This window comes from Torulaspora delbrueckii, chromosome 4 (assembly GCF_000243375.1).
Source record: "Torulaspora delbrueckii CBS 1146 chromosome 4, complete genome".
Lineage (NCBI taxonomy): Eukaryota > Fungi > Ascomycota > Saccharomycetes > Saccharomycetales > Saccharomycetaceae > Torulaspora > Torulaspora delbrueckii.
In genome coordinates, this window is record NC_016504.1 from 811,649 (window position 1) to 833,395 (window position 21,747).

Here is a 21,747-nt window from a genome sequence, read left to right on the forward strand (position 1 = left end):
TAAATGCTATATGTGATTATCGGTACCTCGTTTGCCAGTGATATGCTGGTCGCGGAAGCCGCTTATTGTAGTACCCATCTATAGATTCAGGCACCATGCCAATCTTTTTACCGTTTATGACTTCAGCAACACGATCTTCGACAGCTCGCAGGAATTGCTCCTTTAATTGCGAGTACTCTCGCTCGTATTCCATTGCCTGTTTCTCCAAAATCTTTTCAATATTAACTAGTTCATTTTCATAATCCAGCAAATTCCTTTCGAAACGTTCAAGCTGCAATGATTTCCTCGCTGTGCGAATTTGTATATCCTGCAGAAGCTCGAAAGTTGAGGGTCTTGTTTTGAGATCCACATCGATCATTGAACGGATCATCAAATTAAGTCCATCAGAGTAGTAATCGGGAATTTTATCAAATTTGCCCAGCTTAATCTTTTTCTGGAGTTCAAGATAATTTCTAGCCTGGAAAGGTGGATGTAGTGAGCACATTTCGAATATGACACATCCTAGAGACCAGATATCGCTCAAAGGAGAGTAAGGATGATCCATTAGAACCTCGGGTGACATATAATATGGGGTTCCGACGTAAGTAGTAGCAAACTGAATACTAGCTTCGAGTGATTTGGCCAGTCCAAAATCACCCAATTTCACCACGACCTGACTGTAATCCATTTTCCTATAATTCTTAACCTCCTTATCATCATTATTTTCGTTGCTTAGAAATATATTTCCCGGTTTCAAATCACGATGAATGACAATATTCTTACCCTTAGTGGGAGGTTTCATTCGATCGTACATTGTGGTCAATTGCGGTAGATCGTCTCCATAATGGCACTTGTACAGGGCCATAAGTAATTGAGCTAAGATACCCCATATTACTTTCTCTGGAATGTATTTATGTTCTTGCTTGTAATGCTTGATCATTTGACTAAGGTCGCCTCTGGAGCAATACTCCATATACAAGTACAAAACCTCCTTCTGTTCATTAAAATCCCACGAGTAAAACTCCACGATGTTTTCATGCTTTAATTGTGATAGAATGGTGCACTCAGCTATCAATTGCTGTCTTTCCTTGCTATTCATATGACCGTACCTAATATCCTTCCGGACCATCAACTTCTTGGTAGGAAGATGAATGACCTTACGTACCGCACCAAAAGATCCTCGTCCGATCTCCTCCAGGACTTGATATTGAGAGGCTGGTTGAGTCACAGGCGGAGACATTGGCTGCGTTGGATAGTACTCATTGAGTATCTGTCGTCTATTTTGCATGTTACTCATATATCACAATGTGTCATTGCTATATTATCGAGCGGAGATTCCGCTAGGGAGCCATGATGAACACTGTGATCTTAACTCAAATTAGATGGTGAGCATCTTGACTATTTACCTTTTTCCTTTCCTGGTTAAATGATTAAGTCACGTGACACATCATCGCAGATGGGCCATAGAATAGGATGACGGAGTCTGGAGGGAGAGAGATTTGATATCTTGACATAGTTGATGAATTAGAATCGAATCACATCCGATTTGTCCCGCTTGTTGACTGTTCCAGTTATTCTCGAGGACAAAGTTTAGTTCTTGTAGTTTCAATGACATCTGTCTCGCCACATCTTTACTTAGAGGCGCTTTTGATTTGCTCTTTGAATTGTAGAAGTCCAATGCTCTTCCAAAAGCCAACTTGATGAACTTCAAAAGATCAATTTGTATTAGTAAACTATTGCGGTACTGATCGAAGAATAATATCGACCTTTTGACAAAATCTGGATGCAGAATAATGTTCATAGCCGCGACGTCAAAAGGTCCTAATGAATAGATCTTGATAAACGTGGCGATGAAATTACCAAACTGAATATTATCCTCGTGAACGTTAAAGAAAGGATCTATAACCTCTTGGTAGTTCAAAAAGTTATCCGATTCGGAGGAATTGAATACTTGGGCATTAGAAGAGGTCATCGGAGGTATGATCGCTAAGCCTTTGATCGTTTTTGAAATCCTTAAATTGGAGTGAAGAGCGAATTGCAAGTAATTGAAAAGAATTTCAAGGCCACCAGCAATGCATTCGTCGTCAAATTTAAGGAAAGCGACTGCCAATCGTTGCAACAAAGGAGAGAACGAATCCATTTCCATTGAAACCTCAGTAATAATGGAGAGGGATAATTGCACAATTGGAAGACGGCATTCCTCATGTAGGAAGCTTGGGTCGTCTTTACTCAGTAGAAATTTCAAATTTAGGGTAAGAAACCTAGAGGAATGAAGGAGCCTGTTTAGAAGAGCTTTGTTGAGATGAGTTGAGTGATGAATGACAAGGAAAAAGTATCTCCACAGATGTAGATTTTTGATATTGTAAAACAAATCTTCATCTAGGAGACGTAACAGCCAAGGCAAAAATTCTGGTGGTAAACTCAATGCAGCTTTACTAACAGAAGATCTGACAGTAGACGAGGGCAGTGAGCATAGTGAAGACTGTGAAGTGAAATTTGAAGAGTGCGAGAGCGATTGTGCTAAGGAGGAAGAAGCGCGTCTCTTGTGGGATTTTATTAGTATTGAGGATAATGCTTTGAAAATGAATGAAACTGTTTGTTGATCAAGTGAATCGATTTGTGAGACGGTCAAAATCTCGTTTATGAATTGACCGTAGAACCAATTGGAACTTTCATCAAAGTATGACAGTTTCAGTATAATGGATTGTGCAAATTTATTCTGCAGATTTGATACCAGCGCAGAAACTCTAAGGTTTTGAGAACACCAATTGCACCAGAACGAAGCAGAGTCAGAAACTTCAAGCAGCCTGAAAATCAATTCCAACCTCAAAGTATCGTTTAATAGATCCATATTCTCTCTACGTAGGATCCCACACTGAATCAAAATTTTATAGGAGTCTTTCAGGAAGTAGCGTTCGATAATCTCGTTTTGGTCAAGTATCTCGTAGATACCCCCCAATGTTATCCAACATTCCTTCAATTTCGAAGAATTATTAATCTTATCGTATTCAAATAGCGCATTCAAGAATTCCTGGTTCGCCTCTATCTGTCCAACTACCCTCAAATATATATCTTCCACGCTCATTTGATCAAATATTGTCTTTAAAGAATCGAACGAAAGTTCTGAATCATTACTCTTGTTTAAATGAGCCAGTAACTCCTCTGAAGATCGTACCGCTGGGCGGGCGGAATCACTGCTATCACCAGTTGAGACCCGCTGGCTTTCGACGCCGGGAGTATTTATAATTGTAGATTCTTTGAAGTCCTGATCCCATCTATAATCCAACTCATCTCCATCTTCCTTGAACAAATCTAATTTGTCAGTATCAGTGGTTGATAACCACTTGTGTTTTAGTAATTCAGCCGCTGTTGGTCTCATGTACATGTTTTTCTGGAAACATCTCGCTAAGAATTCCTGAGCATCCTGAGATAGTGAAGTAGGCGGTATAAATGTATCATTCTCGATAGCGTAGTAGATGTTAATATCGACCAAATTGTGGAAAGGCGGATGACCGGTTAACAATTCGAGAACAGTAGCACCCAATGACCAGATATCACTCAGCGTAGAGGCGCCTCTATTGCCAATAATTTCAGGAGCCATCCAATTAAGTGAACCGGCCAAAGTCATTGCCATCGTCATTGTGTTTACCTTTGTCGATACACCAAAATCCGCCAATTTAACCACACTATTGGAATCGAGTAGCAAATTTGCAGCCTTGATGTCTCTATGTATTACACCTTGCTCATGCAAATAGTGAAGACCATTTAAAGTTTGTTTGATAAAAACTTTTGCCTTTGATTCTGGGATTCCCTTACCTCTCGAGATTACATTCTTGAGAGAACCACGCGAGCAATACTCAAGAATAATATAAAGATTGTGCGATTTTTTAATGAATCCATGGTACTTGACAATATTCATATGATTCAGGTTCTTCAAAAGGTCTATCTCAGACATTATATCCGTAAGTTCTTCATCGTCATCATAAGTAACCTCCTTAATCGCAACCATTTGTTCAGTCTTTCTATTAATTGCCTTGTAAACTATACCATACGAGCCCTTGCCAATCACCTGTTTCAGCTGATATTGAACTTGGTTTTTCCTTTGTCTCTGTTGTGAGAGTGTAACTGGAGGCACATTTTGATCAACCTGCTGCGCAGGAGTCACATTCACTCTTTCTGCATTCATCATACACAGTGGGACCCTGATGGATTCAACAGTATCGAGGATATATGGTCTTAAGACTACATTAGGTGGCAAAATTAGCCGCCAATGTATTGAGAGATCTCTGTGTTTGCCGACAGGGGATCAAAAGGCTGTTAGCCGTCCTAAACGATGGATCCAAGAAATGAATATCCGGTAATCACGTGATCAAATTCTGGCTAAACGGAAATAATCGGACCAAAAAAAAACAAACTCGTGGGTACCCCCGCTTGTCCGTAGACGTCATTTATGCTGCCCTTGTCCCTCTCGAATGAAAATGACGCATGTTCCTATCAACTTGAATGACCCCGCGCCTATAATCTTTAACTGGAGTATATATTTTTTTAAGAACTGATGATGGTAAATCATGGGACGGAGTGATTGACTGATGATCAAGATGAATGACTAGTCGTAAGGGTCTGATTTGGGGTCCTTTTTACTGTACTGTATAAAACGTGTAACTCTTAGTTTATAGTCTACATTGAATGCATCTTTTGTAAGGATTCTACTATCGATAATGCCTAGTAAAGATACAAACAGTGACTTGCTAAAGAGGTTGCCAATTCCTGATTTAAATGAAACGTTGGAGAAATATTTGACAAGAGTAGAACCTTTGCAAGATGCTAGACAGAATAGAAAAACCAGAAAATGTGTTCTTTCCGATGAAAATGTTGATCTTATGCGTACTTTACATGAAAGATTAGTCCAATACGACGGTCAATTGGCAAAGGATGTACCTCAATCATCGTATATTGAGCAATTTTGGTACGATGCCTACCTTTTGTATGATGCATCGGTGGTCTTAAACTCCAATCCTTTCTTCCAATTGCAGGATGATCCCACGATTAGAGATACCTCGGAGACTGGCAGTGGTCCTTATGGTATTTTTACCGGTCAAGTTAAGCGTACAGCTAAGTTAGTCACCTCCATTCTCAAGTTTATTAGGGAAATTCGTCATGGAACCCTGACTAAAGACATGATTCGTGGAAAAATTCCACTTTCGATGGATCAGTATGGCAAATTGTTTGGTTCTAGTAGAATTCCACCTGGACCAGGACAGGAATCCTGTCATTTGCAAACTGATACAACATCCCACCATGTGATTGTCATGTACAAATCGCAGTTTTACTGGTTTGATGTGCTAGATGTTAATAATTTCCCTATCTTTTCAACACCGGAGGAGTTGGAATGGAATTTATACTCCATCATCATGGACAATGAAAAAAAACCGCTTGATGTCGATGCTGATGAGGCGCCAAATATTCCCTTTGGTGTGTTTACCACGGAAAATAGGCGGGTATGGGCTAATATAAGAGACTACGTTTTCCACGACTCGGACCCTGCAAATTGGAAGAATCTGAAGATCATTGATAGTGCTTTGTTCGTCATTTGCCTAGATGATGTTTCATTTAAAAATGAAGAGAAAGATGAACTGGTGAAATCATTGTTATGTGGTACCTCAGAGATCGAACTGGATCCTACTAATACTTCAAGGCCATTTGGTGTGCAACGCGGTACTTGTTCAAATCGCTGGTACGATAAATTACAACTCATTGTGACAAGAAACGGTAAAGCAGGTATAAACTTCGAGCATACTGGCATCGATGGGCACACAGTTTTGAGATTGGCGACTGATATTTACACGGATTCGATTTTAAGCTTCGCTCGCGGCGTCACAAATGTGGTTCCTGACATCTTTCAAAGTAATGACGCTGTGAAACCAGTTCCAAATAAACCATCGCGAGCTAACGTTATAACGATTCCAAGGAAACTTGAGTGGAAAGTTGATTCGTTTTTATTATCATCTCTCCACTTTGCAGAGACTAGAGTTTCCGATGTAATCTCCCAGTATGAATTTGCTACCTTAGATTTTGAACAATACGGCTCTACCCATATGAAGTCAACTTTCAAGACTTCGCCTGATGCTTTCGTCCAACAGATATTTCAAGTTGCCTACTATGCGCTTTATGGTAAATTCGAGACTACATATGAACCCGCAATGACCAAGATGTTCCAAAACGGCAGAACAGAAGCTATCAGGTCAGTGACTCACGAATCCAAACGATTCGTGAAATCATTGTTTGATCGTAAACCCACAGATGAAGAACGCATCAAGCTCTTGCAGCAGGCCTGTGCAGAGCACTCGCGGATTACAAAGGAATGCTCCATGGGCATGGGTCAGGATCGTCATCTGTACGCCTTGTACTGTCTATGGAACGAGTCTTACAAGGACCAGATACCACTGCCACCTATTTTCCAGGATAATTCGTGGAGTCTTCTCAACACAAACGTGCTCAGTACGTCGAATTGTGGTAACCCATGTCTAGCGTCCTTTGGATTCGGCCCAGTGACAGCCAATGGGTTCGGTATTGGTTATATCATTCGCGACAACTCGGTTTCCGTTGTTGTTTCTTCAAGACACAGGCAAACGCACAGGTTCCTCTCTTTGATTGAAAAATCGTTCTTGGAGGTCGATCACATCTTCGAAAGACACGCTGCCGGGATCAGTGCAGTCAGTGCCCCAGTTGACGATGATACGAGACGCACCACCGCGAAGCCCAGGGCCAACTCTGCACTGAAATCGGAGGATCTCAGGTTCCTACTTGGTGGGTACGATTATTTCGACGTGAGTGTCTCGGGATAAGCCGCATTGCGCGATCAGTTGTACAAGTAAACTAAATAACCATTAAGCATATACGAGTTCGATGAACATAACGAGAAATCGTTTAAGTCAAGTTTTGGTACCTTACTCACTTTTTACCCTGACGCTTTGTTCGTGAGTCAAAGTTCTTTCGATTGTAAGCAACTTGACGTCCCAAGGAGTCTTGAGAGACAAAAAAATATCCATGGGGCGAGTCGGACTAGGAACAAAGTTCGAAGATAAAGGTCGATCAAACACATCAAAGTTGTCGATTTGAATTGATTAGTAGAAGTTCAGGATTGTAATTCATATTGTACATTCAAATTGGCGAGTTGCAACCGCAGGGGCTATTAGGGGAATAATTCGATAAAAAGGGTTACTTTGATCGCTGAAAGATCTGGGAGATATGAGCTCTGTAACTAGTAAAGCTCAGCATTCAAATTCTCAATCGGTGCAATCACCGCCAAGGTTAAACAAGGGTTTGAATGAGGAAGAAAGCAGCAATGATGAAGATACTGCTTCTCAAACCGTGAGTAGGCCGTTATTGAAGTTGAAATTATTGGACTATTTGCGTCAAGGATCCTTCACTAATCTTAAACAGCTTATTGACTCACAATTTCAGCCGAAAAACGATCCCAATGTGAAGGCTGTCAAAAGTTTGATCCTGCATTATGCCGTACAGGTGGCTCCATTAGCTTTGATTAAAGAGATTGTCGCCAAATGGTCCGGCAAAGAGGCATCTGACATTTGCTTAGATATCAACCAGACCGATGAAAATGGTAATACACCACTTCACCTTGCTGCATTTCAGTCGCGTGGTGATGTAGTGTCTTTTCTAATGGATCAACCTAATGTAAACGATTGTGTGTTGAACAATTCTAATTTGCAACCTATTGAAATGTGTAAGAACTTGAACATTGCTCAAATGATGCAGGTGAAGAGGGCACACTATGTCGCCGAGATTGCACAGGAATTTAGAACTGCTTTCAACAATAGAGATTTTGGACATTTGGAGTCGATATTGAGTGCTCCACGCAATGCCGAGCTCCTGGACATCAACGGTATGGATCCAGAAACCGGTGACACTGTTTTGCACGAATTTGTCAAGAAAAGAGATGTCATCATGTGTCGTTGGCTTTTGGAACATGGAGCAGACCCTTTCAAGAGAGACCGTCAAGGGAAGCTGCCAATCGATTTGGTCGGTAAAGTCAACGAGAATAACACGGCAACAAATACAAAGACTGCGATCGAAATGGAGCTGAAAAAACTCCTGAGTAAAGCTGCCAAAGAGCAAAGCGTCATCGATGTAACCAATAATTTGAACGAGGCACCTACCTATAAAGGGTATTTAAAGAAGTGGACGAATTTTGCACAGGGTTACAAGTTGAGGTGGTTTATCTTGAGCAAAGATGGTAAACTTTCGTATTATAAAGATCAATCGGACACCAAAAACGCCTGCCGTGGTTCCTTGAGTATGTCAACTTGCTATTTGCATTTGGATTCGTCTGAGAAACTGAAATTCGAAATAATCGGCGGTAGTGATGGTACAATAAGGTGGCATTTGAAGGCCAACCACCCAATCGAGACTAACCGCTGGGTTTGGGCCATTCAAGGCGCCATAAGGTTCTCTAAAGATAGAGAAATGATGAACAAAAGTGGAAATATCCCACCTTCGCTCGCGATTAATAAAGGTGCGCCTTCTTCCAACAATGTTCAAAAGCTTCATTCTTATGAAAGGCAACGTCATCCTCTACCCCTTGAGAGAGAGGAAGGCAGGGATAGGCACCATAACAGAGTTCCCTCAGCTTCTTCATCAACAAAACCACGCAAGCCTAGCGCTACGTCAAGCGAAGTGAATTTGAATGATAACTTGACAGAATCCGGTAAGTTATATGTCAACAAGGTGTTGGAAAATCGTGAATCCACTTCAAGGGCATCATCTATCAAACACTTCAAGACGGATTCTCAAAGCATTGAAAACACCAGCAGCATCAACAGAAATCCCTCTTCGAAATCCAACGAAGGTGCTGCCAGTCAATCAGGATCTTTGTTTGGTACTGAGTCAGCCTTTGCCGATGGGCAGAATACCTCTATGGACCAAGAGGGGGACCTGATGACGGATGATGAAGAGAATACCGATGTTGTTAATGGTGATGATGAAGATGTTGTGGTTCTGTATGGCCCATACGCTGTAAAATTGGCCATGTTACAAAGATCTATTGCAATGGACTTGAGCTCCCTTAACGAACTACTAGAATCAGGTAGTCCTGATCAGGAAGCATGGTCGACCATAAAAACGTCACTGGCGACCGTCTCAACTACCTTCGAAAAAATGAACTCATTATCTTCTGCAAGAGACAAGAAGCTAGTTTCCATGCTGTCTAAACAACGGGACATTAATAACGTTTGGATTCAATCTGTGAAAGATTTGGAAATAGAGCTGATCGAGAAGAGCAATAGATTAGCTTCTTTGGATAAGGAGAGAAGAAACTTGAAGAAACTCTTGCAAAAAGGTCTAGTCGAATCAAGCGAGCCAGCCAACGTCTCGGAGCCAAATCTTCCTGAAGAAACTCCAAATGCTTTAGAAGAGATTGCAAAATTCATCGATGCCACGAAAGGGGAAGATGAGGGTTCTGATGCTGACGAGTTTTATGATGCTGAGGAACTGGTCGAGGCTTCAACGCAACTAGAAGAAGAGAAGGCTGAGGAAATTCCAAAGAAGGAGATCCCATCAGACTTAGAAATTGCTACAAAATCGAGGAAACCGGTATCTCAACCTCCTTTAGAGGAAGAAAGAACCGAGGAACCGTCAGAGCAAGTATCAGGAGTGACAGAAGTTGAAACTCAGGAAAGGCCAGCCGCACAAGAAGACGAAAAGAAGCCTGCTTCATCAGGTGTGGATGAAGTCACCTCGACCATCGCGGTAACACCGGAACAGGAACAAAAAGGTAAGTTGATACTGTCTGAAGGCACATATTTGGGTTATGAAGATGGTATCAGAAAGAGATTGAAATTGGATAAGGATGATCGTCCTTCTGTTAGTTTATGGTCAGTTTTGAAATCCATGGTTGGTAAAGATATGACAAGGATGACGCTACCGGTGACTTTTAATGAGCCTACATCTTTATTACAAAGAGTGGCCGAAGATCTAGAGTACACACACTTATTAGACGAAGCTGCTTCTTTTGAAGATCCGACGTTGAGACTTTTGTACGTGGGTGTTTTCACTGCATCTTCCTATGCGTCAACTATCAAGAGAGTTGCCAAGCCTTTTAATCCTTTACTGGGAGAGACTTTTGAATACGCAAGACCAGACAAGCACTTCAGATTTTTCACAGAGCAAGTTTCACATCATCCACCAATCTCAGCCACTTGGACGGAATCACCTAAGTGGGATTTCTACGGTGAGTCCAATGTCGACTCAAAGTTCAACGGTAGATCATTTGCGTTTAAGCACCTGGGTTGGTGGCACATCAGCATGCGTCCCGACGATAAGTCTCCAGACGAATTGTACACCTGGAAGAAACCTGATAACACTGTTATCGGTATCCTCGTGGGTAATCCTCAGGTCGACAATCACGGTGACGTTAAGATTGTGAATCATACGACTGGTGATTACTGTATGTTGAACTTCAAAGCTCGAGGATGGAGATCGAGTGGAGCATACGAAATGAGAGGAGAAGTATTCAACAAGAAGGGACAAAAGATGTGGGTGCTAGGTGGACACTGGAACGATACCATTTACGGTAAGAAGGTTACTGCTAAAGATAGTGGCGAGATACCATTGCAAAAAACTGCCACTGCATCTTCTTCGGCTTTTACAGGTCCAAAGTTTGATGGCTCGAAGTTTTTGATCTGGAAGACTGCCCCAAGACCCGATGCACCATTCAACTTGACACCATTCGCAATTACTTTAAACGCACCACAACCAAAATTGCTTCCATGGTTAGCCCCAACCGATACACGTTTAAGACCTGACCAGAGAGACATGGAAGATGGTCGCTATGATGAGGCTGCAAAGGAAAAGCACAGAGTAGAAGAGAAACAGAGAGCAGAACGTAAGAAAAGGGAGAGTAAAAACGAGAAATATTGCCCTAAATGGTTCGTTCAAGAGCAACATCCTATCACAAAGAACAAGTACTGGAGATTCAATGGAAATTACTGGATGATGAGGAAGGAACACAAACTCAAGAATTGCGGCGATATTTTCTAGGCATTATAATATCTGTATACGCCGACATTAGTCGATTATCAAAGACTTTAGATTTTCTAGTCATTCTTGTTAAATTGAAGTCACAGAAGACCAAGAATAAAAATACTACTAAGTGTGACCTTCCAGACACTAAAGTAATTCAACTAGGCAAGCTCCACGTTAAAATCATCTCCCGACTGTAGTTATTCTGAGCTTTGACCTTTTTGGGGTGGAGTTACAATTTTTCATCACAGTCGTTGATCGAATTCTTGTAGTTTTATATGCAAGTAAAGGAAGGACGAAAGCATTCAAAAGAGAATTTAAATTATACGGCTATAACAGGCACATCCAAGAGCAGAAGTGGTCTGACGATCGTTCAGAACTCGTGGTAGCAGCTCAACTAGCTTTTCGCAGGTCGCAGCACCATGCCAAGCAGCATACCCAAGCAGCAGCAACAAAGGTTTTACCTTCGTGATAGCCAATTGGGAACTATTAGAACTACACTCAATAGTACATAAGAAGCTCTAATTGGAACAATCAAATTGCCATAAGACAGTTAGGTTGATAGGAACACCGAAACAACACTTGAAGCATGACTATGACCACGATAAAGATCAACACTCCTCCACCTTACTTGACGTTGGCCCGTGATGAGCATTTGCCCGTCGTGATGAGTGTGGCTGGCACCGATTCGAGTGGTGGTGCCGGTATCGAAGCAGATGTTAAGACTATTACAGCCCATAGATGCTATGCGATGACCTGTGTCACTGCTCTCACTGCACAAACTCCGGCAGAGGTTTTCAAAGTACATCCTACCCCAAAGGAATTCGTTCAAAAGGTGTTGGATGTCAATTTACAAGATATGGAATGTCATGTTATCAAGACTGGCATGTTGACAGTAGACGCAGTGAATGTTTTAAGTTCGAAGCTCCGCAGTTTGCCCGCTGAAGAGAGACCAAAACTTGTGGTTGATCCAGTGCTAGTGGCGACTTCTGGCTGCGCATTGGGTGGGAGTGACCTTGTCAAAGCTATCAAGGAAGAGTTGACACCTTTGGCTGACCTATTGACACCCAACATCCCCGAATGTTTTGAATTGGTGGGTCAAAAGAGTAAAATAGCCTCAATGACTCAACTTTGCGAATTGGCTGAGAAAGTATCAAATGCAACAAGCTGTTCAAACGTGTTGGTGAAAGGTGGCCACATTCCCTGGGATGATGAGCAGAGAAAGTACATTACCGATGTGCTTTACGTCGGTTCTGAGAGCAAGTGTATCGTTTATAAGGGAAACTACATTGACACTACACACACTCATGGCACTGGTTGCACTTTAGCCTCTGCAATCTCGTCGAACCTGGCCCGGGGGTTTTCATTGGGCCAAGCCGTTTACGGTGGTATTGAATACGTGCAAAATGGTATCAGCATCGGTTGTGAAGTAGTCAAATCGCATATCACCAATAATGGCCCAATTAACCATGTATATGCAATTGAAATACCACTAGAGAAAATGGTCCAAGACGAATGTTTCAATGCGCATGACATCGTTACCAAATCAGTCACTCTAGATCAAATCCCAGGCGAAGGCGATTTTTTCCAGTACTTGATCAATCATCCTAAGGTGAAACCTCACTGGGAAAGCTATGTCCACCATGATTTCGTTAAACAAGTCGCCCAGGGTACTCTCAAACGTGAAAAATTCCGTTTCTTCATTGAGCAGGACTATGCATATCTCATCGACTACGCCCGTGTTCACTGCATAGCAGGAAGCAAAGCCCCAACGTTAGAGGACATCGAAAAGGAATTGAATATTGTTGGCAGTGTAAGAAATGAAATGGGTCAGCACGAAAAGAGACTAGTAGAAGAATTTGGTGTCAAGGATAAAGAATATTTCCAAAAGATCCAAAGGGGACCAGCTTTAAACAACTACTCTAGATATTTCAACGATATCGCAAGAAGAGGCAATTGGCAGGAACTTGTCGCCTCTCTCTCCCCATGTTTAATGGGTTACGGTTATGCGCTCATCAACCAGAAAAAGTTCATCACTGTAGAAGAAGACGATGTCTATTACGAGTGGTGCCAAACTTACCTCTCGGTATGGTACCAGGATGCAATGGCTAGAGGCAAGGAACTACTGAACCAAATTGCACTAACGGGCTCTAAAGCAGAGCTCGACACTCTCGTCACAATCTTTGCAGACGTTTGCGAACTAGAGACTAAATTCTGGGACGCTGCAGTCAACTATACAAGTAATTAATACAGTACATAAATTAACGACCAATCTCCATCGACCAATCTCCATCGATAAACGGAAGTTAAACGTGAAGTCCACATGTTTGTTGAATTTGATCAACACCCGCCTTCCAGAAACTTCGTTGCCTCATCACGGAAAACGTCCAATTAGCCTCGGGGGGTCTTTTTGGTGACGAAAGTAAGGTATCTTTAAGCGATGAACTTCAAACGAGCTTGAAGTTGGACGTGTCAGAGACTGCCAACGAGCTTGGTGGTATCTGAATTTGGATAAGCTAGGCTATAACTTTTATATGTTGCAAGTTGCAAGTTTTCTGGAGTTTTTTTATCTTTCTTAGTACGTGGTTGAAACCGATTACTAATAGACCGCAAACGAGGTAATCAGAATATAAAAGAGAAGAAAGATTGGATTTATTTTCAAGAAGGATATACATTTGAGGTAAAGTGATATGACCTCTACTGAACTAGCGCTGAATAGGACCTTAACGGACATTTTGGAAGATGAGTTATACAACATGCATGCTGGACATCATCATCCATTGAGTATGGCGAAGTCGAAGAACGTGATGGAGTTACCTCTTCAGCTTTCATTTGATGAGCACACGAATAATGATAACCATTCGGACCCAAATGGAGGTGCAAATGATTACTACTGGACTTCTCCACAGGAATCTGATTCTCAACAGTACAAGATCTTCAACAAGTACGCGGACCCGTCTTTGACTACCACATCGATGCAAAAACAGTCAAGTAATAGGGCCGCAATGGCTACTACACCTGTGCAAAAGACTGTCAACTTGCATAGTGTAATGAAAGTGGCCAATCCTTTTCATATGAAGGAACAACTGCCCTACGATGTCAAGGTGACAAACGATGTTATGCATGCGGGCGACTTTGGCTATTCATCACAGTCTGATGATGAACTGATAGGGTACGATACGTCGTACGATCCGAAAGTTTACTGGCCATTACAGGACAGTAATGTTGCATTGAGCAATGAGGATGCGAGAATGATTTTTGATCATGAATTTGCAGCTGACGATGACGATTTGAGTGATGACGAAGATGATGACGATGTTCAAAACTTACCATTGCAGCATGCTTACAATTTACAGGGAGATAGGAATGAAACTGAAGGGAGAGTGTTCAACTCATGCAATTTTGTCGATTCCAATATGGTGCATTCGAATTATGACGATAAGGAAAGCAGCCATAATATAACATCTGATATCGCTGTTGTTGATGATGAAGAGGAAGATGATAACATGATTGATGAAGACGATTTATATGAGCCATCTCTAAGGAACGATAGAAAGGAAAGTGTGGTATACAACAATCCTCCCACCGCAGAAAGCCGAACAAAATCAGAGAGTACTCCACCAATACTACCTGTCGTTAAGAGCCAATCGAGCAAAGCTGCTACCAGGCGAAAGTTATCGTCAAGTGTCGGTGGTTCTAGCCCGTCATCGACATCGAGAAGAAAAGTCGTTACGAATAAGAGGAACCATCAATCTCCCTCACCTCCAGAGCACATCACTACCGAGTCGTCAAATGGGACCGAAATTTATACCTGCATGATTATGAATTCTATCACGGAACAACCTTGTTCTGCTCAATTCTCGAGGTCCTACGATTTAACCAGGCATCAGAACACAATACACGCAAAGAAAAAGGCTGTTTTCCGTTGTTCGGAATGCATAAGTTCGCTGGGTCAAGAAGGTTATCAAAAGACGTTTTCACGGTTAGATGCTCTAACTAGACATATCAAATCAAAACACGAAAATCTATCGCTCGAACAACGTCAGGAACTTACCAGATATGCCAGAGATAATATTGGCTACGTCGTCGGATAGTCTTCTTTTCTTCACTCGCGTGCGAGTTGCATCATGATGTTTCGAACATCGAATCATACCCCTCCATCTCATTTGCATTTTTGATGCCTAATACCGTTTGCTGATCACCAATTGAAGCTCTGATAAAACTCCAATAAAAGACACATGTAGATAGCACTTTGTGTACATTAGGAATAATGGTTTTGTTAAGAAACCTTTTAATAAATGGCTGTATAAGTCTATAAATTATTGTTCATCAATCTATCTTGATATGTTACTAAGGATTGTTTTGAAAGCCCTCTTGGCGAACCTTTTCGGCGTCTTTGTTGGCAGTTTCTGGGTCCAAATAGTACCGATTGACAAATTTGAACGTTTCTTTGTCCAGTTCGACCACTAGAGGCGTTGCATTAGGAATATCAACATCTTTGATATCGTCATCAGAAATTCCTTGCAAAATTTTAAGTATGGACCTCACTGAGCTTCCATGTCCCACCAAGAGACAGGATTGAAGATTGTGTTCCTTCGCGGTCTTCAAAACAACGTCATTTAAGAAAGGTTTCAACCTCTCAACCACATCACACAAAGATTCACTATTTGGTAACTCAACATCAAATCCTTCCTCGAGGCTATATTTCTTGTGTCTATTTGGCTCTTTAAAATCGTAACCAGTAGATGAACCAGGATCATTAACCTCTTGTATCATTTCACGTTTCAAATCTGCCTTGGGTGGTTTACCCTGGTAGTCCCTTCTAATATACATGTATTGTTCCTTCCCATATTCCTTCAAGATATCGGGTTTCCTCTGGCCTTGCCAGGAGCCATAATGACGTTCGTTCAACCTCCAAGTTTGAAGCACTTTCACTTCGTTTGACTCCAATTTCTCAGTGGTGTCATATTGAATACCAGGAACCACTTCATAAGACCCCTTGAGATGCAACTCATCTAGCATGACTTCTATCGTTTGTTGGGTCCTTACCAGTCTGGAAGTATATCCTACCTGAGGAAGAGCAACATTCTCATCTTGACAATACTTTTGGATCAATTGAGCTGCGTTTCGAGCTTGATGCTTACCCTTGTCGGTCAAACTTGCATCAATCCATCCACAAAATATATTCTCATGATTCAGTTCACTCTGCCCATGCCTTAATAATATAACCTTCAAAGTATCATTCGAGGCTGTCATAATTTATTGAATCTTATTGTGTTTCCTATACAGTGAATAACTCTTGAAAACTTACTGTAAGTTAGAAACCATCTATTGAATTTGATAGATACTACATAGAATAATTGGCGAATCGTTGCAACCAGCAAACCTCCTTCTTTTGTCAATGGCACCACGTACTCGACGCCCTTCCTTGGACGCCGCGATGTCACTCGATGCCATATCGTGACTGCAAGAAAGGCTGCTGCTACAGCCATTCCAGCGATGGAAAAAGAAGAATGTAGGAAAAATTTAGCAGCCATGTTCATAGTTGGCGCTCGATGAACGATTCCAACATTCCTTTTGGAGTCTCTTCGTACTCCTGTAAGACCACCTTGTTGTAATTGGAGATTCTTGTATTAGTTTGGATGAACTGACGTCTGGGCAGCCTCTTTGAAATTACCGTATCTCTTAGTTTTGCCAAGTCAGCGGTCACTGTGCATCTGTCATTGAAATACTGGCTTCCTCGTTCGTAGTCGCCGGAACACTTGTAGATATGTAGGTGCTTCAAATAATCCTTGATGCATTCATGCCCTGCTGTCTCGATCAAGGATCTTTCCAATTTAACAATAATTTGATCGGCGTCTGTAATCAAAGACAAGAATGCTGGATCTGGGGAATGCTTCAAGAAAGTCTTCATAATGGAAAATCTTGCCTGCATGTGTGGCTGTCCCCATTTGCCTGTGTTGGGATCCCAAAACTCTAAAGCCATTAGACCTGCGCGACACATTTGCAAGTAGCCAGCGTAGATGACATCGTCTTGATCCTGCTTTGTATTGAACCCAAAAATGTCGAGTATCTTACGGTTGGTGATAAGGTACATGGCGATCACTTCAGCGCGGCATTCTTCAAAAGGTCCAGCCATTGCACCAAATTTGGATCCCCAAGTCTCACCAAACTTGTAATAAGTAGTCACTGGTGTACCATCTAAGCCTAATGGTGGATTTTTTTCATCGAAATTGAATCCATCTTCAACTTCGCATAGTAATTTACCAGATCCGTGACCTAAAAGTTCATGGATGCCAACTTGAACCTCGAAGGAATCTCCTTGCCATTTCTCGTAGATTGGTCGATCCTGGTCCGAGATGAAACTAGGTGGGTGTTTTGAAGAGCTCTTTGCAGAGGCGCTGAGGATATTACCCAGAGAGACGTTCTTGAAGCCGATATTAATTCTCACATCGTCATAGTTTGGGATATTGATACCTGCAGGAATTCCCGACCCGGTAAACGTGAGGACTTCGATAGAGGTGAAATCTGGTGGGTTGAAGACAGGTTTTTCCCAATCAGCGGTCCAAGGTAACAATGAGATGAATTCTTGCGCGTTGTTCACCAACTGGCTAAACTTTTCAGTACGTTCTTTATTTTGAATTGCCACCAAGGACTCGAATTCTCCAATGACACCGGATGGTTCACGGTAAGTCTCGATGAATCCGATATTTGTTTCGATCGTGGGGGAGATATCCTTGACCCATAATTTCTGTGATTCCTTATGAGCCTGACCAGACCCAGTCTTAAAATGTTCAATATACCATTTTAGCATCTTCTTTTGGGTAGTGTTTGCTGCAAATTCCTTGGCGTGCTCGAGTGATTCCACTATGCATTGCATTTCCCTAGAGTGATCGCCAAACTTAAAGGATACTTTGACACCATTTGAAAGAGTCGTTGCCTCGTACAATGGTTTGGCTTTGGCAGTAGAAGCGACCCAAATCTCAAAACTATCGTTAGAGACCTTGTTGATCCTAATATTCTCTGGTAAAATGGACAAAGGACCAAAGACTTCATGTTTTAACAAAGCCATATCCATCTGAGAGATTGGCTCACCCATATAGTAGGAAGAAGTAAACCCATCACTAGTATAACCGAGAGAACCCTTTCCCTCGACTTTGTAAATGCCATCTTCAATCAATTCCTTCCAACTAGCAAAAGGGCAGTGACATCTAGGAGAACCATTTAAATCCCACTTAGCCAACTCTAACAATTTGTAGAAGTACTGCTTAGTACAACCAGGTACGAATTTTGAATCGCCAAATGATTTATAATTACCCAAATTTGCCAGAAACTGTGTCACATAATCAAGATACAAACCAGTCTCATTACACCGAGGGTACTCTCCATGTAAATCCCTATGCAGACCTAGTATTAGATCAAATATAGCTTCACTCTCGTGAGACACTTGTCTTAACACCACTCGTGTCCCAGCGTGAGATGCCGCAGACATATAATGAGCATACTTTTGCTCGCTGTCAGTGAGCAACTCAAACTTGTCAGTAACCTTGAGTAAAGTGATTGGTGCATCATGGTCAGCGACCCGTTGAGTCGTCACCATTTTTTATTGGTTTCTTATGTACGTTTATAGAGTAAGGTTCTTGTTGGCGTCACCGTATTTCTTGACTCTAATGGCTTGAATGGCGATGAAACCAGAAGTGTCAATTGGCGAGAAACCAGTCAATTCATCCATGGAGGATTCAGTTGGGTCGTACAACTTCTCAGTTTTGGAAGATCTACCTAGGATCATGACATTACCCTTGTAGAGTCTAACTCTGACGGTACCGTTGACTGATTTTTGGGATGGCTTAATCATGGATCTAATGAACTCACATTCTGGAGTGAAGTAAGAGCCGTTGTATAGCAGCTTGGAGTAAGTTGGAGTAACGAACTGATCTCTCAAAGCACGAACTTCCTTGTCTAGAGTCAAACCTTCCAAATCGACATGAGCTCTTCTCAAGACAGTTAATGGAGCCTGTTCGTAACAACCTCTGCTCTTCAAGTTAATGTAACGATCTTCAACGATATCGATTCTACCAACACCGTTAGCTCTAGCCAAGTTGGAAACGTGGTTGAAGATGTCAATTGGCTTGGTGACTTCAACTTTCTTACCGTCTTGTTCATAGGAGACTTTGACTGGCAAACCAACTTCGAAATCAATGGACAAGTCCTGTGGAGTGTTTGGAGCATCCATTGGATCGACAGTTAGCTTCCACATATCCTTTGGTGGAGTAGTATCTGGATCCTCTAGGATACCTGCTTCGTAAGAGATATGAGCCTGGTTTTCATCAGTGGACCATGGTTTAGCCTTAGTTTGAGCCACTGGGATACCCTTTTCAGCAGCATAGTCTAGTAAATCCTTTCTACCAGCGAATCTTTCAAAAAATTCAGGCAATCTCCATGGAGCGATAACTTTGACGTCTGTCTTCAAAGCGTAGAAAGCCAATTCGAAACGAATTTGGTCATTACCTTTACCGGTACAGCCGTGAGAGACAGCAAAACAACCCTCTTGTCTTGCGACATCAATTTGAGCCTTGGCAATGACTGGTCTTGCAAGAGAAGTACCTAACAAGTAGATATCTTCATAAACGGCATTGACTTGAACAGCTGGGAACAAGATATCGTTAACGAAATCTTCACGACAATCGACAACAACGTACTTGGTAGCACCGATCTTAAGAGCCTTTTCACGAGCAGCATCGAAGTCTTCTTCTTGACCGACATCAGCCATGAAGGCGACAACTTCGTAACCTTCATCCAACAACCATGCTAGAATGATAGAGGTATCCAAACCACCAGAGTAAGCCAAACAAACCTTTCCTTTAGACATATTGAGCTGATGTTGTGGGAAAAGAGACCTGTGAAATTGGGAAACTCTAAAATATCCTGCTCTCTTTAATAGGCGACTCAATTGGACTGGAGCCGTTCATTGTCCCAAAAAAAGGCGAGGAAAAATCTTATCAATAGATAAATGACTAATTCTTCAAATCTACAGAATATGCTAGTATACAAAATAAAATGCTGTTCAATGTGCGGACTCCTTCAATCCCAGGTCAAGTTCTTCGATCATGTCCGGTAGTTTGTCCATGGGCACATTGTTGTAAACGATTTGATAAACGGCTTCAAATAGAGGGAAATCATCCAAATGGTTACAACGTTCTAACCATTCATGAACTTCCTTACAAGTAATTAGACCTTGAGCAGATTGGCCGTTTAGCAACTCTTTTTCCACATCTTCAGCAGATTTATCAGGGTTCTTAGCCATAGCCTTGGCGACACGAACGTTTCTACCACCAGAACAGGTGGTGATCAAATCAGCGACACCGGCAGATTCTTGGTAGTAAGTTTCGACTTTAGATTCTGGGAAGAACATCTTACCGAACTTGATAATCTCACCTAGACCAACACGCTGAATAGCGGCGGCGGCGTTGTTACCCCAGCCCAGACCTTCGACGAAACCGCAACCTAGAGCCACAACATTCTTCAAAGCACCGGCAATAGAGATACCAGCAACATCTTCAATGACACTGACGTGGAAGTAAGGTCTGTGGAACAAAGCTTTTAGCACTTTGTGGTCGACATCGTGGCCTTCACCACGGAAATCTTCTGGAATGTGGTAAGCAACAGTGGTCTCGGACCAGTGTTCCTTAGCCACTTCAGGAGCCAAGTTGGCACCCGAAAGAGCACCACACTCGATACCCAATTCTTCAGTAACGTAAGTGGATAGCAATTGAACACCCTTGACACCAACTTCGAAACCCTTCAAACAAGAAATAGCACGTACTTTTCTGTCAACGTGACCCTTTAATTGTTGAACGATTCTTGGCAAAAATTGGTGAGGGATATTGAAAACAATGATATCCACATCCTTGACGGAATCTATCAAGTCTGGGTTGGCGTGCAAGTTTTCAGGAAGCTCAATGCCTGGCAAATATTTGACATTCTCATGACGAGTGTTGATGATCTCGGTTAGTTTTTCGCCCTTGATATCTTCATCGAAAACCCACATGTCTACGCGGCGCGCGAACAATTGTGGGTTAAGAGCGGTGTTTTCAGCAACAACCTTAGCGATAGTAGTACCCCAGTTACCAGAACCGATCACAGTGACCTTGAAAGGATGGTCAGCAGCAGCGAGCGACGTAGTCGACTCGCTCTGCTGCATCGAGTGCGAAATGATCTCGGAAGTTTGATTCAGTCTGTCAGAAGCGGCCATGTTGTGTAAGGAGCAGTGTATGTGTAAGTGTATGGTGCAGTGTAAGGAGTGTATGGAGTGCAATGGAGCTGCGGACCATGGCCCTCTTATATAGGTTTGTGCGCATTGGTATTGGCTGCCCTGGCCCACTGCGCAACCGTCCATCCTTGTCCCACCAGCGGCCAAAGGGGCAGCCCCGTTGCGTGGTGGCACTTGGGCTTCCTCTTCTTTCGGACGCCGATTTGACCCAAAAAAGAAGGAAAGAGGGTCATTGGCCGTCGCCCGCCGGAGGGGGCAGCTCCAGTCTTTTTCAAAAAAGCGCACGTGATGGCTTGGCTCCGATTTCGGCCGCGCGACGAGAAGAAAAAAAAAAGGTCGTCGTGGGTCCCCACGTGATTGTGTCGTACCGGTTGTCTCTCCCATTCTTGCAACATGTGTTGTTGATTGCTTGATTGACTTTTGGGACAATCTTGATCCGCGCGCTAAAGTTTCGCTTGTGC

General features: G+C 42.3%; 10 protein-coding genes across 10 annotated transcripts; 4 read left to right on the forward strand and 6 right to left on the reverse strand.

Moving 5' to 3' along the window:
* Nucleotides 1-16: 16 nt before the first annotated feature.
* Nucleotides 17-1,276, reverse strand: KIN3 (serine/threonine protein kinase KIN3; the record flags this gene model as incomplete). The annotated part of the gene is made up of 1 exon (XM_003681192.1): nucleotides 17-1,276. The coding sequence occupies one exon, from the start codon at nucleotides 1,274-1,276 to the stop codon at nucleotides 17-19; it is 1,260 nt and encodes a 419-aa protein (XP_003681240.1).
* Nucleotides 1,277-1,426: 150 nt separating this feature from the next.
* Nucleotides 1,427-4,168, reverse strand: CDC15 (serine/threonine protein kinase CDC15; the record flags this gene model as incomplete). The annotated part of the gene is made up of 1 exon (XM_003681193.1): nucleotides 1,427-4,168. One exon carries the CDS (start codon nucleotides 4,166-4,168, stop codon nucleotides 1,427-1,429), a length of 2,742 nt encoding a protein of 913 aa, XP_003681241.1.
* A 529-nt stretch (nucleotides 4,169-4,697) lies between these two features.
* Nucleotides 4,698-6,824, forward strand: YAT1 (carnitine O-acetyltransferase YAT1; the record flags this gene model as incomplete). Its single annotated transcript, XM_003681194.1, has 1 exon — nucleotides 4,698-6,824. The coding sequence occupies one exon, from the start codon at nucleotides 4,698-4,700 to the stop codon at nucleotides 6,822-6,824; it is 2,127 nt and encodes a 708-aa protein (XP_003681242.1).
* Nucleotides 6,825-7,227: 403 nt separating this feature from the next.
* Nucleotides 7,228-11,034, forward strand: TDEL0D04480 (OSBP family protein; the record flags this gene model as incomplete). Its single annotated transcript, XM_003681195.1, has 1 exon — nucleotides 7,228-11,034. The coding sequence occupies one exon, from the start codon at nucleotides 7,228-7,230 to the stop codon at nucleotides 11,032-11,034; it is 3,807 nt and encodes a 1,268-aa protein (XP_003681243.1).
* A 571-nt stretch (nucleotides 11,035-11,605) lies between these two features.
* THI20 (trifunctional hydroxymethylpyrimidine kinase/phosphomethylpyrimidine kinase/thiaminase) lies at nucleotides 11,606-13,264 on the forward strand (the record flags this gene model as incomplete). Its single annotated transcript, XM_003681196.1, has 1 exon — nucleotides 11,606-13,264. One exon carries the CDS (start codon nucleotides 11,606-11,608, stop codon nucleotides 13,262-13,264), a length of 1,659 nt encoding a protein of 552 aa, XP_003681244.1.
* A 442-nt stretch (nucleotides 13,265-13,706) lies between these two features.
* Nucleotides 13,707-15,110, forward strand: RPN4 (stress-regulated transcription factor RPN4; the record flags this gene model as incomplete). The annotated part of the gene is made up of 1 exon (XM_003681197.1): nucleotides 13,707-15,110. The coding sequence occupies one exon, from the start codon at nucleotides 13,707-13,709 to the stop codon at nucleotides 15,108-15,110; it is 1,404 nt and encodes a 467-aa protein (XP_003681245.1).
* A 256-nt stretch (nucleotides 15,111-15,366) lies between these two features.
* On the reverse strand, nucleotides 15,367-16,272 carry TDEL0D04510 (uncharacterized protein; the record flags this gene model as incomplete). The annotated part of the gene is made up of 1 exon (XM_003681198.1): nucleotides 15,367-16,272. One exon carries the CDS (start codon nucleotides 16,270-16,272, stop codon nucleotides 15,367-15,369), a length of 906 nt encoding a protein of 301 aa, XP_003681246.1.
* Nucleotides 16,273-16,555: 283 nt separating this feature from the next.
* Nucleotides 16,556-18,616, reverse strand: TDEL0D04520 (dipeptidyl-peptidase III; the record flags this gene model as incomplete). Its single annotated transcript, XM_003681199.1, has 1 exon — nucleotides 16,556-18,616. One exon carries the CDS (start codon nucleotides 18,614-18,616, stop codon nucleotides 16,556-16,558), a length of 2,061 nt encoding a protein of 686 aa, XP_003681247.1.
* A 24-nt stretch (nucleotides 18,617-18,640) lies between these two features.
* On the reverse strand, nucleotides 18,641-19,885 carry ARG1 (argininosuccinate synthase; the record flags this gene model as incomplete). Its single annotated transcript, XM_003681200.1, has 1 exon — nucleotides 18,641-19,885. The coding sequence occupies one exon, from the start codon at nucleotides 19,883-19,885 to the stop codon at nucleotides 18,641-18,643; it is 1,245 nt and encodes a 414-aa protein (XP_003681248.1).
* Nucleotides 19,886-20,080: 195 nt separating this feature from the next.
* TDEL0D04540 (glycerol-3-phosphate dehydrogenase family protein) lies at nucleotides 20,081-21,268 on the reverse strand (the record flags this gene model as incomplete). The annotated part of the gene is made up of 1 exon (XM_003681201.1): nucleotides 20,081-21,268. The coding sequence occupies one exon, from the start codon at nucleotides 21,266-21,268 to the stop codon at nucleotides 20,081-20,083; it is 1,188 nt and encodes a 395-aa protein (XP_003681249.1).
* Between the last annotated feature and the right edge of the window lie 479 nt (nucleotides 21,269-21,747).